Source organism: Cryptomeria japonica, chromosome 1, assembly GCF_030272615.1.
Source record: "Cryptomeria japonica chromosome 1, Sugi_1.0, whole genome shotgun sequence".
NCBI classification, from domain to species: Eukaryota; Viridiplantae; Streptophyta; class Pinopsida; order Cupressales; family Cupressaceae; genus Cryptomeria; species Cryptomeria japonica.
In genome coordinates, this window is record NC_081405.1 from 717392382 (window position 1) to 717415891 (window position 23510).

Here is a 23510-nt window from a genome sequence, read left to right on the forward strand (position 1 = left end):
TATGATAATAATTAGTTCTTGTGTATGCTTAAAGATGATCAAAATGCTCTAAGTAAATACTTCAAAGATGAAAATTGACTAACAACAAGGTATACCAGCTCCTAAAATAGGGTCTGATATGACAGATCTGATTTGTCTCAGACCTACAAATTAATCAAAACAAACTGGCAGCCAACTGTGTGGACCAAATTACCCCAAAATGATGTAATAACCTTGCCTTTGAACCCGCTGTACTCTCAAATGAAAATCGCCGTACTAGTGAACTAATTCGCTGTGATTAGCATGGACAACTGTGATTAGATCGAAATGCGTCTGTCAGAGATGAATTCACTATTTTTGTGGAGTGAATGCTGATCCAAATCAGGTCGCAGCTCCAAAATTCGTGGGCAGGTGTATTCGCCTATGAAGGAACCTTACTTGCTGAGAACATCACTTGACATAATTGTCTCTTATCTTCACATTGAAGATCACTGTCAAAGAAATGTATTTGCTGTGACGTGAAAAATCGTTCCTTGCAAATGACTATGCTGTGGTTGGTGCCTGGTTGAAACTGGCTAATTACAAAATCGCCACCCTGATTTAGGAAATTCGTTTCACTCCTTATCGCTGTTAAAGATGTCTGTGATTCGATTCTTTGCTTACTTGATAATCTGGAATCGCTGCCTTAGCAAAATTAACTGCGATATCAACGTTGTATTGATCAAATGAAATGATCGATACAACTTATAATCACTTGAAAGCATAATACCTCATCACAGATAGCTTAGTGATTATAATTAAATGCCTAGCGATTGGAATTGGTTGCACCCATTTAATATTGTATAGTTATCTTTACTTTTTAAATGAAAGCATCTTAGTAATGCATCGATCACAAATCATATCTTTCATTAAATGCTTTAGAACGAACTCAAGAACACAAGGCAACATATATTAAATGCATTACAATCGATTCCCATGAAGCGGCTTCAACTTTTGCAATTTGAATCATTAAATGGAATAGCCTTGCAATCATTCATTAAATGCATTGTAATCATCATCTATAGCCTACATCTAGAGCTTTAAAATTTGAATTATATGAGATCAACTGGCTATATCAGATTAAATGACTTGCATCGATCAAATTAAATTGAAGTCACCAGCTTTTAAATGCTTTCCTCTTGTATGACAATTTTTATTTGACGGATCGCATTTGTTAAGTTTAGTGATCAGAATAGATAGACAAAGAATTCACACAATTGCGTAGTGTATATCTTGGGAAAACCTTCCTCTTGAAGGTGAAAAACCCAGCAATTAAGTCTTAGATTATATTTATTGAATATAGATGCTTATTACAAGATCACTTCACTCTTTGAAGCTTATAGATAGATCAAGTCACTCTAGACTGAAGGAGATGTAATCTGAACTATTGTAGGATGCACGAACAATGCTTGCCTCTGCCAATCAAATCGGCTATGTGTGAAGGACTATCCACTGTAGACAATCCACGGACTGTAGATGAATGTGCACGGCTGAAGATGAATGCACATGGATTGCTTGCACAGTATAATGCACGACTTGCTGATAATATACTCCGATCTGCTTGATGATTGTCACAGTATTCGAACTGCAGATAGACTGAGAATGCACGGGCTGGGAGTTACAAGACACAAACAATATGTAATGGCAGAATGATATAGCAGGCACTGAGAATGAATCTAAGATAAATGCAGCACTTCATATATCCGTTTAACCAAATGAGGGAGAGCACTTAACACATATACAAGAGCGATGCCTTTTCACCAATAGTCGGCCACTTTACAAAGAGACGTGACTTAAACCAAGGGTGGCGGGATATGAAGATAATCGGTTTGACTTAACCTATGCATGATAATAATTAATATTAACGGTTTGAAATAAACCGCTTCAAGTATATGAACCTATGATTGTGTAAGGCCGATAGGCCAATTAGACAATTATACTTGCTATCTCGGCCATGCAAGGAGTCTGACTGAAGCAATTGACATTAACAGCATTGATTGTTTTGAAATCATCTTTGAGTTTTAAAACTCACATTGAATACGCCCATACAAACTACATCATGGAAGTTCAAGTCTTAAGGTGGGGCCATCAAATGCTTATGCCTTGCATGCATTGGGCATACTATCATCTCCTTGTTCATCGCACCTCATTGAATGACTTGCATCGCTTTGAAGTGCAAGGCGTTATCCTCTTTTTCATCCCAAGATGAATTTGTCTTGCTAGGAAAGATTGCTCTACCCATAGATCATCTTGGTCAAAGGACGAGGTATGTTTGGTCAAAGGACAAGGTATGTTTGGTCAAAGGACAAGGCGTTCTAGCCTAGAACGAGTGGTGTTCTAGTCTAGAACGGATAGCTCCCTGTTGACGTGTATTTTGTACACTATCAAACACAGAATAAAATACCCAAGGGTACCTTATCCTCTCTTGAATAAAGCCTCTGATTGTTGAAGATATTGCGGAAAAGGATCAATCAGGATGACTTCAAGGTTCTTGTATGTAGGGTCTCTACATGTGGATAAGCACCAGTGGTCGTTGTGAATGCCGTTTCATCAAGGGGCCTTACGTATCCGAATTGCAGGAACAGAATTTTCCTAAACTAACAAGTTCTCAAAAAAGATTAAAAGATAGGGTTTGCAAGAGATGAATTCTAATCTTAGTTCAAATTCCTTAGGAGTATCTTCTTTTTTGACTCGCTTCGACCTTGAAGTAAACTGAAGCTCGCCCAGATTTTTGACGCCTGGTGTCGACCTCAATATTCTTTGATGTTTCTCGGGCGAGAAAGAACCAATGCGATCCAGTGTGAAGATTTGTCTTGCAAGATTACTGCCAGTTACTTTGATTACGAAGCTCTCTAGCGGCAGCCCTTCGGTGTTCTTCAACTCTGTCTTCTTCTTGTTCCAAGATGATCCTCACTCTATTATACTCAGCTTCGCTTCTCCTTGCGTTCCACGCTAGGTGATTCAATCCTGAAACAATATCTTCTTTAATGTTGCCTATCTCCAAATTAGGTTGCACTACTTGATTCAATCCTTCATGTGGCAACACCATCGTGATTCATGATCATGCTTGAAATGTGTACTTCTTCTTTTTTTTCTTTTCGGTAAATTTTCGAGATAGTACTGTTCCTTCAATTCATCGGATTTGTGGTTCAAGAGCCCTCCTTCTAGTGCCAATTCTGCTCCCTCCACTTCTTCTTCATCAATGATTTGAGCTAGGAAGACATCTGTGTTGGTCAAGAAATCTAGTATGTGCTTGTCGTCTTCGAAAACCTGAAAATTGGTGATATTGTCCGGGATTGAAGGTACTGAGGTTAGCTCTATTGTGAACTTCTTCAGTCCTTCCATTGCTAATGGTATTAAAGAGCTGGCGGCTTGTGCAAGGGAATTAGCCACTTGATTTTGATGCCTGTATATAGACTCGATGTTGAAGGCCTCGAAACTCTCGATGAGGTCCCAAACTCGATTTCGGTATCTGGTCAACCTTTTGTCATGGCAGACATACTGCCTTCTAATTTGTCTTATGGCTATTTCCGAATCTCCATACACTTGCAGTATTTTTGCTTTCTTTTTGATAGCTAGCAATAACCCATGAATCAAGGATTCATATTCAGCTACATTGTTGGTGCAAGGAAATTGTAATCTATGAGCGGCAAGGTAAGTTTCTCCTGTTGGGCTAATTAATTCATAGCCTGCTCCAGATCCTTGTTTGGACTTAGATCCATTGAACCTTAATGTCCATATTGTACTCTTTTGGTCTTCCGTTCCTTGGTCCTCCTGGCCTTCGGTTGATGTGTCAGATAGACTTTCATCTTCTGAGAAGCTTTCAACTCTTGAATGTTCCATTTCTTCTATAATCAATGTCTGTGGGACTCTTTTGTATACTTGTTCCAATGCAGTCTGGCACAAAGCGCAGGATAGTTCTGAATGGACGGCATTATGTATCCTACACCAGTTACCAAGTTACCAAGTTACCAAGTTGCATACTTTGTACCAAGTTACCAAGTTGCATACTTTGTTGTATGTTTCTATGTACGAATTTTCTGAAATTCTCAAACATTCCATCATCTTCTTGGTCGGATCCTTGGTCACTTTCCACAACAATTTCTGTAGATTCCATCACCTCTTGTTGAGCGTCCTTGTCTTGCAAGTTTTGTATCATCAGGACCTCTCCCACTTTAGGTTTGTATGTCCCTAGATCTGATTCTAAGAACAGGACTTCATTGTCTTCCCCATACTCGGTTATCATAAGTCTTAATCTTGGAGTGTTGTCGATTTTGATTTGGTTTGGGACTCCTCTCCATGGTAGCCACATATGTGCAAAGTCAGTTGACACATACCCATTCAACTGTCATGACCAATCTCTACCAAGAAGCATCCCATATGAATCAGGAATATCTATGACTGATATGTCTATGAAATTTTGAACCCTTGGGTCCGCAGCCAGTTGCATGTGGATATTGTTCAATTCTCCCATGACTGGAACTTCTGTCTTGTCTAGCTGAGTGACTTTTCTTTTGGTAGGAGCAGGAGTTATTCCTAGTCTCTGACAGACGGCTAGGGGCATCACATTAGAAGAATCTCTTGAGTCATCACAAGCTCCGTCTCTTCAAGAACAAGTACAAGCGGCAATTCAAGCAAGTATCAAGGCGATTTCTCAACCAACAGGCCAAGCCGACTCATCAAGTCTCTTGTCAAGCTTTCAAACTTTGGGAAGCATGATGGCTCACAATGCTCCTCCTCCTCCTCCTCCTGCTCATGTGCTTAACGGCGCTACTTGGCTGATCAACAACCCATCACCATTGGAATTTGCAATCTATCACGATATGCCAAAAAATCCAGAGCATTTTTGTTCCAAGTTCAATGTCAGTGATTTCAATCGTACAGCGGAGGATCATATCAAGATGTGTAATGGACACCCCCTGTTCGGCACTAAAGTTATGTCCTGTTTACTTAGTGTAATTTTGTCAAACAGTTGGCTTGCAAGCTGACTACTGGATTTTTTTTGGTTCTTGATTTGCAATAGGATAAATTGGATAAGCTGATATATTATTGTAAAGCTTTCAAAGTTTATTCAATATAAAAACAACCAGACATATCAAATACCAAAAACAAGAAGATTAATGCTGATGGTATTTATTTAATTCCAACTTCAAGCATACAAATCAGATCTGAAGAGCATTACAGACTATATGATAATAAACAAATTCAAACCTGAACTCCACAAGTATAGAACCTGCTGAAACACTGTTCACACACTGTAGCTGCACTATTCACGACACTGTAGCAAAACACTATTCACGCGGCACTGTAGCAAAACACTATTCACGCATTACTGTAGCAAAAACACTATTCACTCGGTACTGTGGCAAAAACACTATTCACGCAGTACTGTAGCAAAACACTATTCACTCGGTACTGTGGCAAAAACACTATTCACGCGGTATTGTAGCAAAATCACTATCTTCAAATCTGCACTTTCAAACCCCTGTAAAAACTTCATGCGAGAGCACCAGATGAAGCTCAATGTGTTTCCTGAATGAAAACACCATTAATCCTCCTGACTGTGTCTTTCAACAGCGAAGAGAATGCTAGCAAAGAGGGATTCCGTCCTCCAAGCCCAATAATCAGATCTCTACGAAATCCAACAGCATAACATTAATCTCATCCCAGCATACCCTAAAAGAGAGCTCTCAACCTCCATTTATATCTTCTTCCTGGATGCAAAACACTTCATTTCCTGAATGTGGGATAATACATTTTAGAATAAAATATTATTTCCCACAATGTACACATTAAAGGGAACTTTTAATATTTTAAACATTACTTTATATTCCCAACCTTATAATATAACGATAAAGTTAAATATTTAATTTAACTTTACACTTTATCGTTAAACATTAAAACATTGTTGATAATCTCTTTAAATCATTGTCGCCTTCAAACATTTTTACTGATAATTATGCCAACCAGGGAAACACTAAAAATAGTAAGTGTCTAGAAACCCTGTCAAAGCAGCACTGATTGGCCTGAAACTGAAAACACCTAGGCCAAAACACCTCAGGATCCCACCAATGTCCTTGTTAGCCTTCGGGACCATGTCAAAATAGGCTAACGACACCCCATATCATGTTGCGCTAAAAAGGGGACATTACAAGATGTTCGAAGACCTTCTTCGTAACAGACGAATCGAATATGGAGATGTAGCATGTAGGCTTTTTCCCTACTCATTGGGAGAAGAAGCGTACTTCTGGTTCATTCACTTGCCTACGGGGTCAATCAGGACCTGGGATGCAATGAAGGATGCATTTATTGCTAAGTTTGGTATACCAACCACGCCGGCTGAGCTGTATAGACAATTTGTTGAAATCCGAAGGAGAGAACATGAGCCCATCACTTCTTTCAACAATAGGTTCCACCGCGCATACACGATGTTACGACATCCCTACCTCATTGCTGACCCAAGGGAAATCTATTATGGAGCCCTAGATCATCTTACCACCATCTTCGTGAGGACACATCCTATCCCGAATGATCTAAACGCAGCATATGCAAAGGCTATTGAAGTCAGTAAGCACATGGGACAAAATATTACTAGGCCACTACTACATATGGGACCTATTGTAGCACCGAATCAAATGCAAGTAGTTGGTATGGCATTGGCCAACCAAACTCTAGTTATGAATCCTATTCCACAAGCGACATATTCTAGCGTACAGCCGGCAAACTAGTTGGTGCTTCATCCCGGAGTTCCACTTTCACAAGCCCCACCAGCACAACCTATGTACTTGCAAAACGCAACCAACTCCTCAAGAACACAGGAGGAAAAGGATGAAATGAAAGAGTTGATTGAACAAGTCAAGAAGCTGTCAACCGAAGTAACTCATCTAAGGAATCAGAATAATCAACTCCAAAGCATGCAAAGGGTCAACCACGGCCAACATACAAACAATCAAAATTTCCAAGGAAATAATAACCAAATTAGGTTGCACTACTTGATTCAATCCTTCATGTGGCAACACCATCGTGATTCATGATCATGCTTGAAGTGTGTACTTCTTCTTCTTTTTTTTCTTTTCTGTAAATTTTCGAGATAGTACTGTTCCTTCAATTCATCGGAATTGTGGTTCAAGAGGCCTCCTTCTAGCACCAATTCTGTTGACGTGTATTTTGTACACTATCAAACACAGAATAAAATACCCAAGGGTACCTTATCCTCTCTTGAATAAAGCCTCTGATTGCTGAAGATATCGCGGAAAAGGATCAATCAGGATGACTTCAAGGTTCTTGTATGTAGGGTCTCTACGTGTGGATAAGCACCAATGGTCGTTGTGAATGCTGTTTCATCAAGGGGCCTTACGTATCCGAATTGCAGGAACAAAATTTTCCTAAACTAACAAGTTCTCAAAAAAGATCAAAAGATAGGGTTTGCAAGAGATGAATTCTAATCTAATCCTAAGAATGACTCAATGTAGGCTAGACTTGGTAAGATTCTACCAATTTCAGTATTGCCAAGGAATAACAACTCTACTGAAATTGATGCGATCTTCTAAGGTGACTAATGATTTTTCAATTCATCAAGAATCATAGACACTACCATGAAGGTACATATCAATAGTTCAATAATGATTGAAGGTTTAAGCAATCCAAATTTCTTGCAAGGCCCAGGCAAGTTTGTGATTGAAATGAATGGAAGAGGACATGATTAGCCCATTGAAGATAATTTGGGAAGCTAGCAAAGGACGGATAAGCTTGAAATTGAAAAAGTGCTCCTGTCCCTCACTGAAGGACCAGAGCACTTAACATGTTATCTAGCCTTTCTCGCCAATTTTGGACAAATTGAGGCCAAGGCGCAAGTTTGAAAAAGTGTTTAAAATGCCTTGAAGTGGAATTGAGATGCGAGAGTTGCAAATTTTGACGACAACTTGCAAAAGTGCTCCTGTCCCTCACTGAAGGACCAGAGCACTTTTTTTCAAACATGACCATTTACCTTGCATTTTGAAAGGATATTTTTATTACCAAGGCTCAAGATGGAGTGAAATATGATATTCTACACCTTGAGGGTAAATTGAAGATTAATGTGATCAAGAATTCATGCAATGGACTCAAAAGTGCTCCCGTCCCTCACTGAAGGACCAGAGCACTTTTTATGAAAACAACTAATTCCCTCCGAGATTATGCTAAGGCAAAGTTGTGTGAGATAGGAAAGAACTTCTAAAGCATGGTGAACAAAGGTTTGACTTCAAAAATTGAGAATCCTAGCCTAAAAACGAAAAAGTGCTCCCGTCCCTCCCCAAGGGACCAGAGCGCTTAACATGTGCATTCTTTATTTTTGCCATATCCCAACGTTGACATCCTCCAAATCGCATGAAATGCCAAAATCATTAACTTCGAAATATTTGAAAAATTTAAATTAAATTGGCATTTAATAAAGGTGCATGACATTTAATAAATTAATTTTTAGCCTCAAAAAAATCGAAATTTTAATTATAAAGGCATTTAAAATTAAGTTTTATTAAATTAAAATTGAAAAAGGAGCGCTTGAGGTATTATTTTTATCCATTTTATTAGGTCGGCCTCTTGTTTTTGCAAATTTATTTATTTTTTGGCCTGTTTTGCCAAGTCGGCCTATGGGGAGATGAAATAGTGAGCGCCCTATATAATGGGAGGTATTTTGAACAATTTTAATCATCATTCATTCATTATTTCAAGTGTGATTTGAGGAGAAAGGAAGGAGGTGCGAAATATTTGGATTGCTTAAACCTTCAATCATTATTGAACTATTGATATGTACCTTCATGGTAGTGTCTATGATTCTTGATGAATTGAAAAATCATTAGTCACCTTAGAAGATCGCATCAATTTCAGTAGAGTTGTTATTCCTTGGCAATACTGAAATTGGTAGAATCTTACCAAGTCTAGCCTACATTGAGTCATTCTTAGGATTAGATTAGAATTCATCTCTTGCAAACCCTATCTTTTGATCTTTTTTGAGAACTTGTTAGTTTAGGAAAATTTTGTTCCTGCAATTCGGATACGTAAGGCCCTTTGATGAAACAACATTCACAATGACCACTGGTGCTTATCCACATGTAGAGACCCTACATACAAGAACCTTGAAGTCATCCTGATTGATCCTTTTCCGCGATATCTTCAGCAATCAGAGGCTTTATTCAAGAGAGGATAAGGTACCCTTGGGTATTTTATTCTGTGTTTGATAGTGTACAAAATACACGCCAACACTCCCTAGCTTAGAACATTTGGTGTTCTAGTCTAGAACGAGACCTTTTCTAGTCTAGAATGACTTGTTAATGCAATTGGATAAATGTTCTAAGTCATAAGATAGGGCAGTTCTAGCCTTGAACAAGTAGTGATCTAGCTTGGAACGATTGATGTTCTAGTCTAGAACGGATGGTGTTCTAGCCTAGAACGACAAACTCATTTTCATGCCTTAGCCAAATTTTTCAATTTTTCGATTTTTGAAGGTGGATTGCTCTAGCTCACTTCATGCTGGGATATCTTAAAAGAGACTTTGATAATTTATTCAAAACTACGACAAAGCAAAGAGGGGTCTCCATTTATGATGGGGCAATGTGTGATTTGGTCACAACAGGAACCCCTACTTTTTAAGTCCTCTTTGTCTTTTGGTTTTGTTTCTTTGGGTCTTTTCACAGCAATCCCTTTGGTCTCCCCATGAGCTTTGATCAAGTTTGGAAGTGTTTAGAGCGAAATTGACTAAGTCTGGAACCTGTTTTGTCTATTTTAGGGATTTTCTCTTCAAACTTAGGTTTGAAATCTTTTCCTTAAGGTTTTGGGAAATCTGAACGTTGCAATGAAGTCAGGACCCTTCAAGGAAGCTACCAATGAAATTTGAGCGAATTCTTAGCACTTACTATTTTTAGTAAGTTTAACTGCGTCCCAGATTGGCCTTATTTTGCGAAAAATCAATCTTACTATTTTTAGCAGTTTCTATTTTTATTAAGTGTCACCCTGTTCCGGTTTGCCCTAATTTGATGTTTTGAAGTACTTACTATTTTTAGTAAGCCTATTTTTTGTAGGTCCATCTCAGGTAGTGGTTAGAACATTGAAGGTAGAGCATTCCTGAATATCCAAGTCTAAATCTCGAAAGTTGAAAAAGTAGACAAGTGGTCAGAAAAATTGGCTAAGGCATGAAGAATTTCCTTCCTCTGGGGCAAAGTAGAATCAAGGTCAAGGTTGGGTGCCAAAAGAGGTTAAGGAGAAATTTTCCTCCACATCAAAAGTTCCTTTATCATGGAGAAAATGTGCTCTAGGAAAGGAATGGATGCTAAAGTGACATCAAGGAAGAAAAGTCTATTTTTCTAGAATTCCCCCATTCCCTAGCAAATGCGCTCCAGGACAAGTAGAAAATGCAGAAACATGGTCAAGAAGGAAAATGTCAATTCCAAAGAAATCCTTCACTACCTTCAACCAATGCCCAAGGACAAAACAGAACGTGGAATTCAAAGCTAATTTCAAAAAATTCCTTCCCAAGAGAAGAAATGCGCCCAAGGTGAAGAATTTCAAGGCATCAAACTTTCTTGTTTGAAATTGAAAAAAAATTATCTTTTGATCGTAACCAAAACCTGATTTTCAGATCATCTAGACACTTTAGATCATTCAATTAGGTGTAAGTGAGAATGGTAGAAGACAAGTGCTCTATAGAGGCCTAGGAGGGAACAAGCTTTGTACAAATTGATTTTCATAGTTAATTGTTTACTGAGGTTTTCCCCACATTGTGTCTCTCAAGGGATAATCTCTTTATTGTTTACCTGTTTGTTATTATTCAAATTACTTGTTTAGGCCAAGATGGTACACATTTTTAACAACTAAAAACATAATGGCTATGGAAAATGGGAATGTCTCTATTTCTAATGAATTCAACCCTCCATGTTGCTCTATTTTACCATAGAACTAGTGAGCAACAAAGTAATTAATGGAAAAATCACATTGCTAAAACTATCTATGGAATATCCTTGGAGTCTACGGATCAGAAATACAATAAATATTATCTTTCATCTTTTATCTCATCTTCATTTAGCATTTTGGAAGGCATATGTTTATACACTTACTAATGCGACCACACACAATCAATGAAAGTGACTATTTTAGATCTTTGAAATCTTCTTAACACAAGATGACACAGCAAAGTTTAAGATTTGATATAGAACATAGGAAATATGTGGAACTTCTGAAATGTTTGGCACTTGCCTCTTAATCTCTTAGTATTTTGAGCTCTCAGTGTTTCTTGATTACTGTTTTATTCGCTGAAAAAGAATCTAATTGAGAAGTCCCATTTTAATGTAACTAGTCTTCTGAAATGCTTATTTTAGATTTATTAATGAGACGATAGACAAAATCAAGAAATTGAGTATATGAAACTTTTTTTTTTTCACTCATGCTTTGAACAAATTATTTTAAATTTAAGTGACCTTTTAGTCTTCGAAAGGGCATATTATTTTACATTTATTACAACTCCACAGTCAAACACAAAGATAATGACTGTTTTAGACCTTCAGTGTCTTTTTAACACATTAGATGATGGTGTGGCCAAATTTAAATTTTGAGACAGCAAGGATAATGACTATTTTAGACCTTCAACTTTAGATGATGATAATGGCCAAATTAAAGCTTCATGACACAACATAGCTAATGTATGAAACTTGTAATAGTTTTTTCACTTTGTATTTTGAGCTCTAGGTTTTTCTTGATTACTGTTTATTCACTGAAAGATTAAGATAGGTAGAAAATTCACAATTTTTATTTGACCCTTAATCATATAATGAATCAGAATACCACTCACACAGATTAAACTCAAGGTTTGAAGATAATGTTGTAAAAATATTGTGCTTGATGTTGACGAAGGCAAGTTTTAACAAAATTTATACGAAAGTTGCGACAATACAAATTGTGGATTATGGCTGATATCTCTCTCTAGGGAATTCTTGTTTTTCTGAAAAGGAGAGTGAAGTATTTATCAGTGTGATGTTTGTAAAGGGATCTTTTTAAACCTACAATTTGCACTCTAGTCAGAGTTGTTCAGCAAAGAAAATTTATGAAATCACAAGCTAGAATGGCTTTTGTGGCTGCAATATTTTGTTTGGTAAATGGTCTCTTAAGCAAAACTAGGGAAATTTAATAAGTAGTAGATATGTGTTTTGAGGAATATATATTGAATAACAGAATTTAGTTGATGACAAGTACATTCCTAAGTGATATTCCATTCATTTAATATTGTTTTTCCTTGTTGTTGTAAGGAAGTATCTTTACTTGTATACCATGTTGATTCATCTAACAAACGTTACCAAACTTTTTGTTCTGGTGCACAGAGAGTGCGTACCGTAAGCCATTATTGAATAAGGTTGAGCTGAGTGAGCTGTGCAAGGGAAGTACACCTCAGGTATGACACAATATAACTGGAAAAGATCACATCTATAAATACAGTTACATCAGTTATTATTTCATAGAATTGTTTATTCGTATTCTGCTTGTCATTTTTCAGCCTGTTATGATTTTTGCAGGTGTCTGTTACCTCTTGAGAATCTAGCTTATAAAAAGATAGATATCTACACAGGATCCTAAACAGTCCATGCAATGTTGAACTGACAGTGTAGATATGTTTTGAAGTTAACAAAAAATAAGCAGAAAGAAAGAGACTACATTGATGACCATGAATGACCAAAGCAGGTCCATGGTACTTACAAGTGCAGCTAGTTACACAGCAAGATGGGGTAAAAAATATCTAAAGTACATAAATAAAAGGATGAATTGAAGATAGGTAAAGCCTAAATATTCTAGAAAAGCCAATATAATCTTAATGAATTAGGCTATTTGTAAATATTTTTAATACATGCCAAAGGAGTGAAACTATTTGTCATTAGAAGTGGTAGAATTTATATCCAAATGGGTGGATATCTTATACTTCTTGCTTTGTGCATGTGATGAGTAAAAACATAGGTTTGAAACAAATGTGAGTGATGGATTTCTCCCTAAACAAGCTGGTGGAAAGCTGTAGCATCTAGATTTGATTATTACATATGCAATATGAAGAGTGCTCTGTTGAGCATCCTATTTCTATTTGATGATGACATATGATGAAATATGAAGAATACTTAGTTTGGTTTCGTATCATTGGAAAAGGGTCATGAGGTGGGTGAGTAAAATTCCTCTCTAGTGTATTTAGTTCTAACAATAGCTCTATTCCTTTTGTTTCGGAGAGAGGTGAAATACTATCAACAAGTTTTCATTTGGTAACCATTGCTTTGAGCCCACCTTTTTAGCCGATAGGTTGAGCTATTAATGGGAAAGGAGGGGCTTCCCTTTGCTTTAAGATACATAACATAGAGGGAGAGGGATGACCGCTGTCAGACCATTCATTTGGTATAACAATTGAGGGAAGACATTCACCCCCTATCCTTTAAAGTCAGGGTCAAGTGTGGCCAACATTAGAGTAGAGTGGGTTGATCGAGAGTGCAATCGAGTCAACATACATAATCCATCTATTGTCTATGTGTTATGTTACATGATCAGTATCAATGGGATACATGATATGATTGTTTTCATGCAAATATTGATTGGAAGGGAGAGGGACGAGTGATGTTGAATCACTTGATAGTTGGTTTTGCAAAGCAAAAAAATGAAGGTAGGATTGGTAATGAGAGCTCTCAATGGGTTTCAAGGTTGAGGGGTTAGATATAGCAAACAACTCAATTTATAAATGCAAAGCAAAAATTGAGGGCCAGACGTTCTCGAGAAATTAATTTGAGTGCTTGTGAACTACTTTACCTATAGTCAAATAATGAAAAATTGAGTTGAGGTGAAAGGTCAAAGTACTATCAATGCGTGAATATCTCTTGAGGACTATCAAGGTGAAGACAAGATCTTTGAAAAGATCTCAATCTTTTTGTCATTCGGGCTATCTATCTCTATCTACAAGTCTTTCTCTCTCCAAGGCTCCTAGATTTAGAAGGTTTTCGTGCTACGTTTTTTGAGCCTACCGTCTGTGTAAAATTGCAATTTTTGGTTGTGCTTTGTTTGTAGATGATTACAAAGCTTTTAAACTAGGTATTTGCAGTCATGAGGGTTTTCATGCCATTATTTGGAGTTTGAAATCATGATTTCTAGTCACATTTTCTTTGTAGATAAAGCTTTTAAATTCGCGATTTATAGCAGAAAGAGTTGTTATAGTCATGATCTAAAAACCTTGTCTAAAAGGGTAGAATCAATGACCAACATTTTGAATTTGTTAAACTTGCTCGTGGCTTATGCGTATGCACTGGGCATGGCACGTAGTCTAGCATACATAGAATTTGTGGTCCAAAATTGTGTTCAACACAAAGGATGCATGACCTAAGGTTTTTGGATTCCATGGGTTACATTGCAAGGGCTTGTGCAACAACTAGGGTCCAAAAACATAGATTCAAAGATATAGCTGAGTTGAATGGTGCTACCCCTGATATGAGTGTATAACTCCTTGTTATCACTAGGTATTGACTCCCAAACTAAAATATGGTAGCATTTATAGTCATGTATAAGGAGTTGAGTCTTTAAGTTTTGAAATCTAGAACTTCTTGTCATCGTTCTAGGCACAATTGTAGGAGAAAGATAATATTATTGCTGATATGGTAGCAAGGATTAATAAACTCAAATAGATCACAGGTACTCCAATTGATTCTCCATGTGTCCAACTTAATGAGATGGTTTCAAAAATTTAAAAAGTGAGCAATTGGAGGTAGCCAATCAACACAAGCAACTTTTACAAGAAACCACAATTATTAAAAATTAGGTTGCTGAACAAATTTCATGGATGCAAGTTGTTAAGGGGAAGAAAGCACCTGCAATTGTGGAAATGGCTATCCAAGCAAAGTTTGAAGAAGAAAAAGCATGTTCAACCAAGGTACTAACCTTTGTGCGTGTGGCCTCCCTAAACTAGTTGATCTTTAATAGGTAGGTCACACTTTCTTGTGTGAATCTTTGGAGTTGAATGATACCTCCTTCAATAATGTGTGGATAGTATCAGACGACACCCTTGTCATTCAATTCGGGATTGCAAGCACTTAAGCAAAAATGGAACACTTTTCACTTTCGTAGAAAATTATACTGATATCTCACGTGATCCTAGAAGAGCTTTCAAAATATTACATTTAGGTTGTTTTTTCTAGGAGAAAACAAGTGGGCTGTTATTAGGGACTACAAGATTGTGATTCATGATCCTCCCCTTCTTGGATGGTCATGCTCCAAATCTTGACCATGACATGGTCCTCAAGTCTTGGTGGGCGGCGATGGCATCTCCATTACTTGTATGAATTGCAATGGATGTTCTTCTTCAAGATCTGTTCAAAATGTTATTACTTCCCATGATCCTATCTTCCTCATTGAGTCTCATGAGGGACTTGAACAGGCTCTCCCTCATGTGATTAGTTTTTTTGGGTCTTAGTCTTTTATTGTGAGATTTGTAGTTTTGGTGGTGTTCATGGTTTTGGAGGGTTGCTTTCCTCATTTGGAATAAACTCAGGTGCAATGTTTTATTGGTTTCTTTTGATGCTCACTCAAATACATGTGGCTCTAGGTTTAGGGGTCACCTCCTATTCGGGATGTTCTCATTGTTGTGTATTTCTTCCCCACTACGTTGTCTCTTTTTGTCATTCACATAGCTGGAACCCCTACTTGGAACTTTATCAAAAGATTTCCAAACACTTGTTATTCTGGGAAACTTTGATGCCCATATTGTGACCAAGTAGACACCATTCATGATTTAGTAGAGGATGAGCTATGTCTTCATGAGATGGATCTGGAGGAGTTTAATTTACAAACAATTATAGTTGACAAGAGTATTATTGATGAGAGACATCTTTTCCAATTAGAGGAGTCTTAGAGCTTCCATATTCTCAATGTACTCTTGTTCTTCATTGATTTTGATAGATTCACTTGTTTTTCTCATAGTTTTGGTGTGTTGTGGATTGTGTCCTTGCCCTAAGGTTTCTCATCCCTCACATTCGTGGTTTGCTTATTTTGCCTCAGTTTTCACTTGTTGATCATGCCACGATGACCTTCACCCTTGCTAATTTTCACCTCTTACACCCACCCTCTCTCATTACGTCTCATATCACTTGACATATCACTATCCACTTTGTTGGTGATTGTACCCTTGACTATTCTGCCAATCTCTCCCTTCTTTTTACTGATTTCTACTTCGTCCCTCTTCCTACCATTGATTCCATGTATGAACTCCATTGTCAAACCTGTTGGGATGCTGCCACTGAGTGTTGTCCCCAAAATTTACATTATCCTTGACTTTGTCGCCTCCGCAGATCATGCCCTATGAACTAGTGGTTTGATGATGAATTCAAATCTCTCCATCAGAGGCACCGATTTTCACTAACACATGACCCTCTAATTCTTAGAGAATATTTCTGTCTTATTTGTCACAAGTAGGGGTTTCTTGCTTCTTGGTGTTTTGGCATCCTTGGTGATCTTCACCATTCTGGCATTTCCCCTTATCAAGTGTAAGTTCACAAATGAACCATTAGCCCAATTCTGTAACAGGATAGTAGAAAGGGAAAATTAATTAAATAATTAAATATTTTAGTTTTGTGTGGGGCTTCCTTACTTCTTGGTGTTTTGTGATCCTTGGTGATCTTCACTATTCTGTCATTTCTGCTTCTCAACTGTAAGCTCACTAATGAACCCTTAGCCTAATTCTATAATTTTCCCATAGGCTAAGAGGATAGTGGAAAGGGAAAAGTAATTAAATAATTATTGTGTGAAAATTTCTGGATTCAACTGTATATAAATTTTTGCATTAACATTTCAGATCACACTCCGTGATCCATCATCAGGATGTGAGAGAACAACTGCAGGTGAAAAGTGAAAGCTTGCAGACATAGATTGAATAAATAGAGCTGAGGGGTAGAGAGGATGCACACATATCAAGGCTGAAAAATTAAAAAGAAAATAAAAAAAGAGGAGTGGGAGGACTAGAGGGAACCCTAATGTTTAAGAAAGAATACAATTTTTTTTTTGAAATCATGTAAAAATGGTAACTAAAATAAGAATAAAGAAAACATAAAATAAAGGAAATGAGATAAACCTAGACCAAGAAAAAGGAAAATGAAGAAAAAAGAAGGAAAACAATGAACAACAACTAAACCAATGGGATAACAAGCTACTGAAAAATAATATAAGGACAAACAATAGCAGACTAAAAGAAACAAGTAAGTAAACAGAGAGAGATGTCTTAATGATCTTAATTTGATATCATTAAGAGATCAAGTAACAGAAGGTTGAAAAGAAAAAACCAAAAGATATCATAAAGATATCTTAAAACAAAAAAATTAATAAAAGAGAGTTAAGTATATAAAAATTCTAAGAAAGCAATAAATTCTAATAAATCAAATTCTTAGCTATCTCTTTTAATTAATTTCTTGTAAATTGGTGAGTTTTTTAGGTTGGAGTTGCGATTTCTTGGTGATTTTTTTGGCACTTCTTGATTTTAAAGATTGCCCATGAGTTTTTTAGTGAGTGACTTGGGAGCTTAATTTTATTGTGAAATAATTTGATTCGACGGATTTTTTGGGTTATTTTTAATCTATGGTACTTGAGTTCTGATCTGGGTAGGGGAATACTCCCACGGGCCATATTTGACCTTTGGCCAATGATTGGATACATTTGGACTGAAACAACCAATGTTTTTGCATGATAATTGACCGGCAGCACAGCAGAACATTTAGCTGCTGTTTTAAAGATTTAAAATGATCTATTATTCACTAAAAAACAGCCAAAGAAAGGGACTTTTCACCTTCCTTTTAATTATTCATATTCAACAAGAATAGAAGGCAGAATGAATGCCATTTTGGTTTCTGAAAAATTAAGAAGGGAAGATGAAGAAGAAAGAAAAGGCAGTTTTATTGGTGGCCATATTTGAGACAGCATAGTGTGGAGATGAGAGGAGGTTAATGGAGGTATGCATTTGAGTGGGGAATAACAGAGCAGCGATTTGAATGTTGGAATATCTTTGTTGTAATGGCTTGAGAAGCCTTTATTACCCTTGACAGTCACTTGAATTTGTACAGGTTGTGGGTGCGTGGTGGACCATGTGCAGTCAGTATACCTAAAATCTTTGTTTGTGTGACAATGGAGGCATTATCGGCAGTGTCCATGTTTGGGATTGCTGGTAAAATCTTAAGTTAGTTGTTGTAGGTCATGTTTCTTTAGTGCAGTGTACATTTTGGGTACTCTAAGTCCCATTGAGGCTATGTGAAACTTCTGTACATTGTGGATTAGTGACATGAGGAGCAAAAGCTCGCTGTTCCTGGAGTTCTATTCTCATTAGAGGATTTTCCAGATATATTTTGTGGTGCAATTGTGGGTATGTGCATGCTTGTTTCTGCATTTTGGGTAGTATTCCACTGCATCTATGGGTTGAATATCCATATGCATGTTTCTTTGATCAGAGATAGCTAGTAGAGTACTTCTTGATTTAAATGCATATGCTGATGGATTGTAGTGTGACATTGGTTCCCCAGTTTATGGACATTCAAGTTGCTCGACATAGATTTGTTAACTACTTAGCTGGCTTGAATACAGAATACTTTAGTCAAGTTGCTCAAGATAGATGGAATGTGCAATTGAAGTGGCTGAACTCAAATGTATATTTGTTCACTGTTGGCCACACAACAAGGGCATATGTTAATCAAGGTGCTCAATGTAATTTTGTTCACTGCTCGCTTTTAATTGAATCCAACAAGGCAGATCAATGAGCAATGCTTCACATGAATCATCCAGTAATCTGGTCATTGAGCCCCAATATCAGGTTTCTAGTTGTAGTAGTCCTAGTACCAATTGATATGCAACCTACTCTCTCCTCATGTTTGGAGGCCATCTTCTCATTGTTTGGTGTAAGCAACCTGGATGTCCACTTGATCCTGGACTCCTATTGATACATTTCCATCCCTGAAGTTGGTTGAATATCTCATTCTGATTTGGAAATTAATCCATCCTGGTACCTATGAATCTCCAAATGTTCTTAACATAGCTATCTCTCCATACAGAAAGTAGGTTGAATTGACTTGGTATGGTTTAATTGCATTTGTGCATAGCTTATATTGTTTCTACTTGTTCAAAAAGGTTAAGTAATACTTTTCTGGTTCAGGAACGTGCCCGTGACAGAGCTCCTTATCAATGCAAACGTTCAGTGATTGATGTGTTTTCTAGACCTGCTCCTGAAGTACTTGATTTACATACATATTTGGAGGAAAAACATGCGTTGTGCAAAGACAACAAATCAGAGACTAGTAAAGATCTGATTGTGATTGGAAATTCAGAAGAAAAGGGATCAGAATACAAAGTACAAATGGAAGTGCCAAATGACAATAATCTCACTGCAGACTTAATTTCAGAGACAGAAATTTTGTCAAATAAGCTTTCAGAAGATGCAATTCGTGAGATACCTGGTGGCAAGTTTTCAAATTATGCTCCTGGTCTTCCTTCTCATGTGAGTGTGACCTGGAATACTTGTGTATTCTTTTATGATTTTTCTCCAGTTTACTATCACCACGCTGAAGTAGTATATCTTTTTCTGTTGTTTTAAACATCTGATGCATTTGCTATGTTTCAGATCCTTTACATCAAGAATCTGTCCTCTGTTGTGAAAGAAACAGATCTAGTTTCGTTGTTTATTCGGTTCCAACATCCTGGACAGAAATTACTTTTCCGCCTTATGCAGCAGGGTCGAATGAAAGGGCAGGCTTTTGTTACATTTCCAGGTAATTAGTTATTTTGGTATACAAAATCTCCTTTATGACTGGAATACCATCCAACTGTTTCTTTTTTGACATTTATTATTTTCAGTTCAACTGATATTGCTCAGATATTTTATATAAAGACAATAAACTATTCATTGTTATGAATGTAATTTCATCCTTTGAAGTATGTCATAATTAAAAGTAAGAAGGAAATAGGTCTTTTAACTAATCTTGTATGAAAACCATTCTAAGATCTTGTATCTTAATAAGCGACATAGAAAAGATGCACTTTTCTCATAGTTTTTTCGTGTTACAAATGCCACTCCACCCTCCCCACACCTTTATTAATAGTTCAATTTATAGTGTTAGAACTTAGAAGCACTCCTGTTTCTTATTGCCATGTTATAATGATAACCACCTCCCAGAAGATGTTTACAACCTAGCACTATTTGCTCAGCTAGAAGCCCCATCCTTAACACAATGTACTTGGCTACCTCAAACCGCCATCCAGATCCCTTTCTTATAAAAGAAAGCACTTTGAAGTACTCTGCTTCAAACCTTAGAATAAAAATATATGGCTTGCAAGGGTAGATGTAGGTACACAACTTATAAGATGTATTGTAAGAGATAGCAACAATAGTCAAGAGCAGAATTGAGATGATTAGTTTCTTGGAAGCACCTGCGTTCTGCAAGAAATATAAATTTTCCACCTAGTAAGAGCATGGCTAGAAAGCTCAAAATGGGCAGAAGTAATCTGTTATTTTTTGTTTACTCTTTTACTTGTGAAATTACATTGAGATTTACATCCCAAGAATTGGAAGAATGGTCAGCAAATGACAACCATGGTAGAGGATTTATAGAATTAAGAGGATTGATTTCTTGAAATCACTTCAACCAAGAAAGAGTATGACTAGAAAGCTTAAATTGAGCTGAAGAAATGTGTAATTTTTAACTTACATTTCTGATTATCAACTTGTTTTTTTAAAAGTGGTGGGTTTGGGGTGGTAGTGGAATTGTTTTGGGGTGTCTCTTTCCCTTGGTCTTTGTGGATTTCTGCTTTGGCATCCTCTTGCACATCGGGTGACGCCTCCAAAAATTATAAAAATTGTTGATCAACCCCATAGGAGCCAAGGATCACTTGCATATTACACATTGGTAAAATAATTGAATGAATTAAATGAATGATCAAATGACCATTTATAGAGTTACAAGATCAATGTTTCCATTATGAAATAATCGATAACAGAAGCAAAATTAGAAACATCTAATACCCCCCTTAATGGTTAAATTGTCTACTACACCAAGTTGCCATCTGAACTTAACAAACTTATCCGGATTCAAAGACTTGGTGAGGCTATTTGCAGTCTGATCCTTGGTAAGAACATATTGCAAATCCACGGATCCATCTTCAACAAGCTTGCGGATGAAGTGACGATGAAGCTCAACATGCTTGGTACGCTCATGGAAGACTTGATTTTTGGCGAGTTTGAGCACCCCTTGATTGTCACAGAAGAGGGATGTAGGACCTGCTTGAGACATGTGGATGTCTGAAAGCATCCTTCGAAGCCAAACTGCCTCACAAGCTGCTTTGACTGATCCTCAATATTGAACTTCTATCGAGGAAAGAGCTACGACTTGTTGCTTCTTACTGGTCCAAGTGACAACAACCGTGCCTAAATTGAAGACATACCTGGATGTGGACTTTTTGTCATCAACAGAGCCTGCCGAATCAAAATTTGTGAAACCGATGAGTCTGGAACCTTTGGTTCGTCCATAGAGGATACCAAAGTCTGAAGTGCCCTTGACATAGCGGAAGATTCGCCTCCCTGCAGCCTAATGATCTGATGTAGGAGCTGTCATGAAGAAGGATATGTAACTCACCGCATAGCTTAGATCAGGTCTAGTGGCGGTGAGATATATTAAACTGCCCACTAGTTGCCTGAAATTGGATTCATTCTCAACTAGAGAATTAGATTTGTTCGACAACTTTAGGCCTTTCTCCATAGGTGTAGATGCAGGTTTGCAGTCCTGCGTTCAAAACTTATCTAGCAGAACCTTGGTATATTTAGACTAAGAGATGAAGATGCCATGAGATTGGTGCCAAACCTCAACACCTAGGCAATAGTGCAAAAGCCCAAGGTCGGTCATGTCAAAAGACTGGCATAAATTCTGCTTGATTCCTCGAATCAAAGATGCCGAACTGCCAATGATGATCAGATCATCAACATATATAACTAGAAGGATGATATCATTGCTAGTAGTCTTTACATATAGATTTGAGTCAAAAGGACTCCTCTGGAAACCTTGATTTGTTAGGTACTTATCAATTTTCATGTACCATGCCTGAGGAGCCTGTTTGACGCCATAGAGTGCTTTCACCAGTTTGAGCACTTGGTGTTCTTTTCTGGCAACCTTGAATCCAAGAGGTTGCATCATGTAGACCTCATCCTATAACTCATTATTCAGGAAGGCACTCTTGATGTCCATCGAATGGACCTTCCAGCCACACTGAGATGCCATGGCTAGGACTAATCTGATGGTGCTCATCTTTGTTGTTGGAGCAAAGGTCTCCTCGTAATCAATCCCTTCGAGCTGAGAGAAGCCCTTGGCAACGAGACAAGCCTTGTACTTATCCAAAGTACCATCAGCCTTATATTTGACCTTATAGATCCATTTGCATCCAATGGATTTATTTCCTGGAGGAAGATCTGATAGTTTCCGAGTGTTATTTTTCGGCAAGCTGTGGTGCTCAGTTGCCATAGCTTGTTTCCACTCAGGTATCCCTTTCACCTCTGTGTATGTCTAAGGTTCATACACACTGTGAATCAGGATTGCAAAATTGACATAATCAAGATTTTTACTCTTCTTTCGAGCAGCTCTACCCTCAATGAGATCATCACTGATTTTGAGGCAGAATAAAGAATTTATGTGCATGGATCCCAATGCACGAATTTTGGAGGACCTAGAAAAATCTAAAAGAGACCTAGAAATCTGTTGAGAAAACTTAGAAAACCCTAGAAGTAAATTCGGAAAACCTAGAATTTTTTTTTTTGAGAATGAATTTCCGAATAAACCCTAGCCGCTGAAAATATATTGAGGGTTTGTAAAAACCCTAGGCAGTACGAACAGAGCACAAAATGCAAAAAGTCGCAATCGCAAGCTGGAAAAAACCCGTTGTGGTATACTGATTGCAAAAAAGAACACAAAAGAAGGAAAAACGCAGGCTGCCGTTGTGATGGTTGAAATTTTGCAAACTAGATAAGTTTACAAAATTGTGGTTTCAAGCACAGTGTGTGAGATTGAATCTCTCCTAATTTCTAAGGGAAGGCTCCCCCTTTAACTTACTACTCGATCTTTCTAGAACAAGATACAACTTTTGATTTCTAATCTAAATTTGGGTGGTGCATCATCCTATCCTCTTTTTTCAAAATAGATGTTATTCTCTCCTCTTTCTTCAGGAAATAATTTACATATAGAGCAGCAATACTTCTTACAATCTCAAAATTATAAATAAACAATTTAGAGCATGTGAATGAATAGTACAAAATAAAGAAGCAAAGTTTCCATGAAGGCCTAAAGTCCTCCGTTGCTTCTCCCGGACGAGAAAGAGTGCTTAAGCTCAAAGTCTTAAAAATCGTTGCTGTCCTATCAACCTTTCTTCAAATAACTTTTATAGTCAAAGGTGTTAATTAAGAAAATCAAAGCAAAGCACAAAGTCTTTAACTTGATTCCTTA

General features: G+C 37.3%; 1 protein-coding gene across 1 annotated transcript in view; it reads left to right on the forward strand.

Annotated features, from left to right (window-relative positions):
* Positions 1 to 23510, forward strand: part of LOC131056780 (uncharacterized) — a 136246-nt gene that overhangs the window by 32684 nt on the left and 80052 nt on the right. Inside the window, exons 4-6 of the mRNA XM_057991044.2 lie at positions 12363 to 12433; positions 19184 to 19525; positions 19649 to 19796. Coding sequence (XP_057847027.2) covers positions 12363 to 12433; positions 19184 to 19525; positions 19649 to 19796 — 561 coding nt within the window. The remainder of the gene's footprint in view (positions 1 to 12362; positions 12434 to 19183; positions 19526 to 19648; positions 19797 to 23510) is intronic.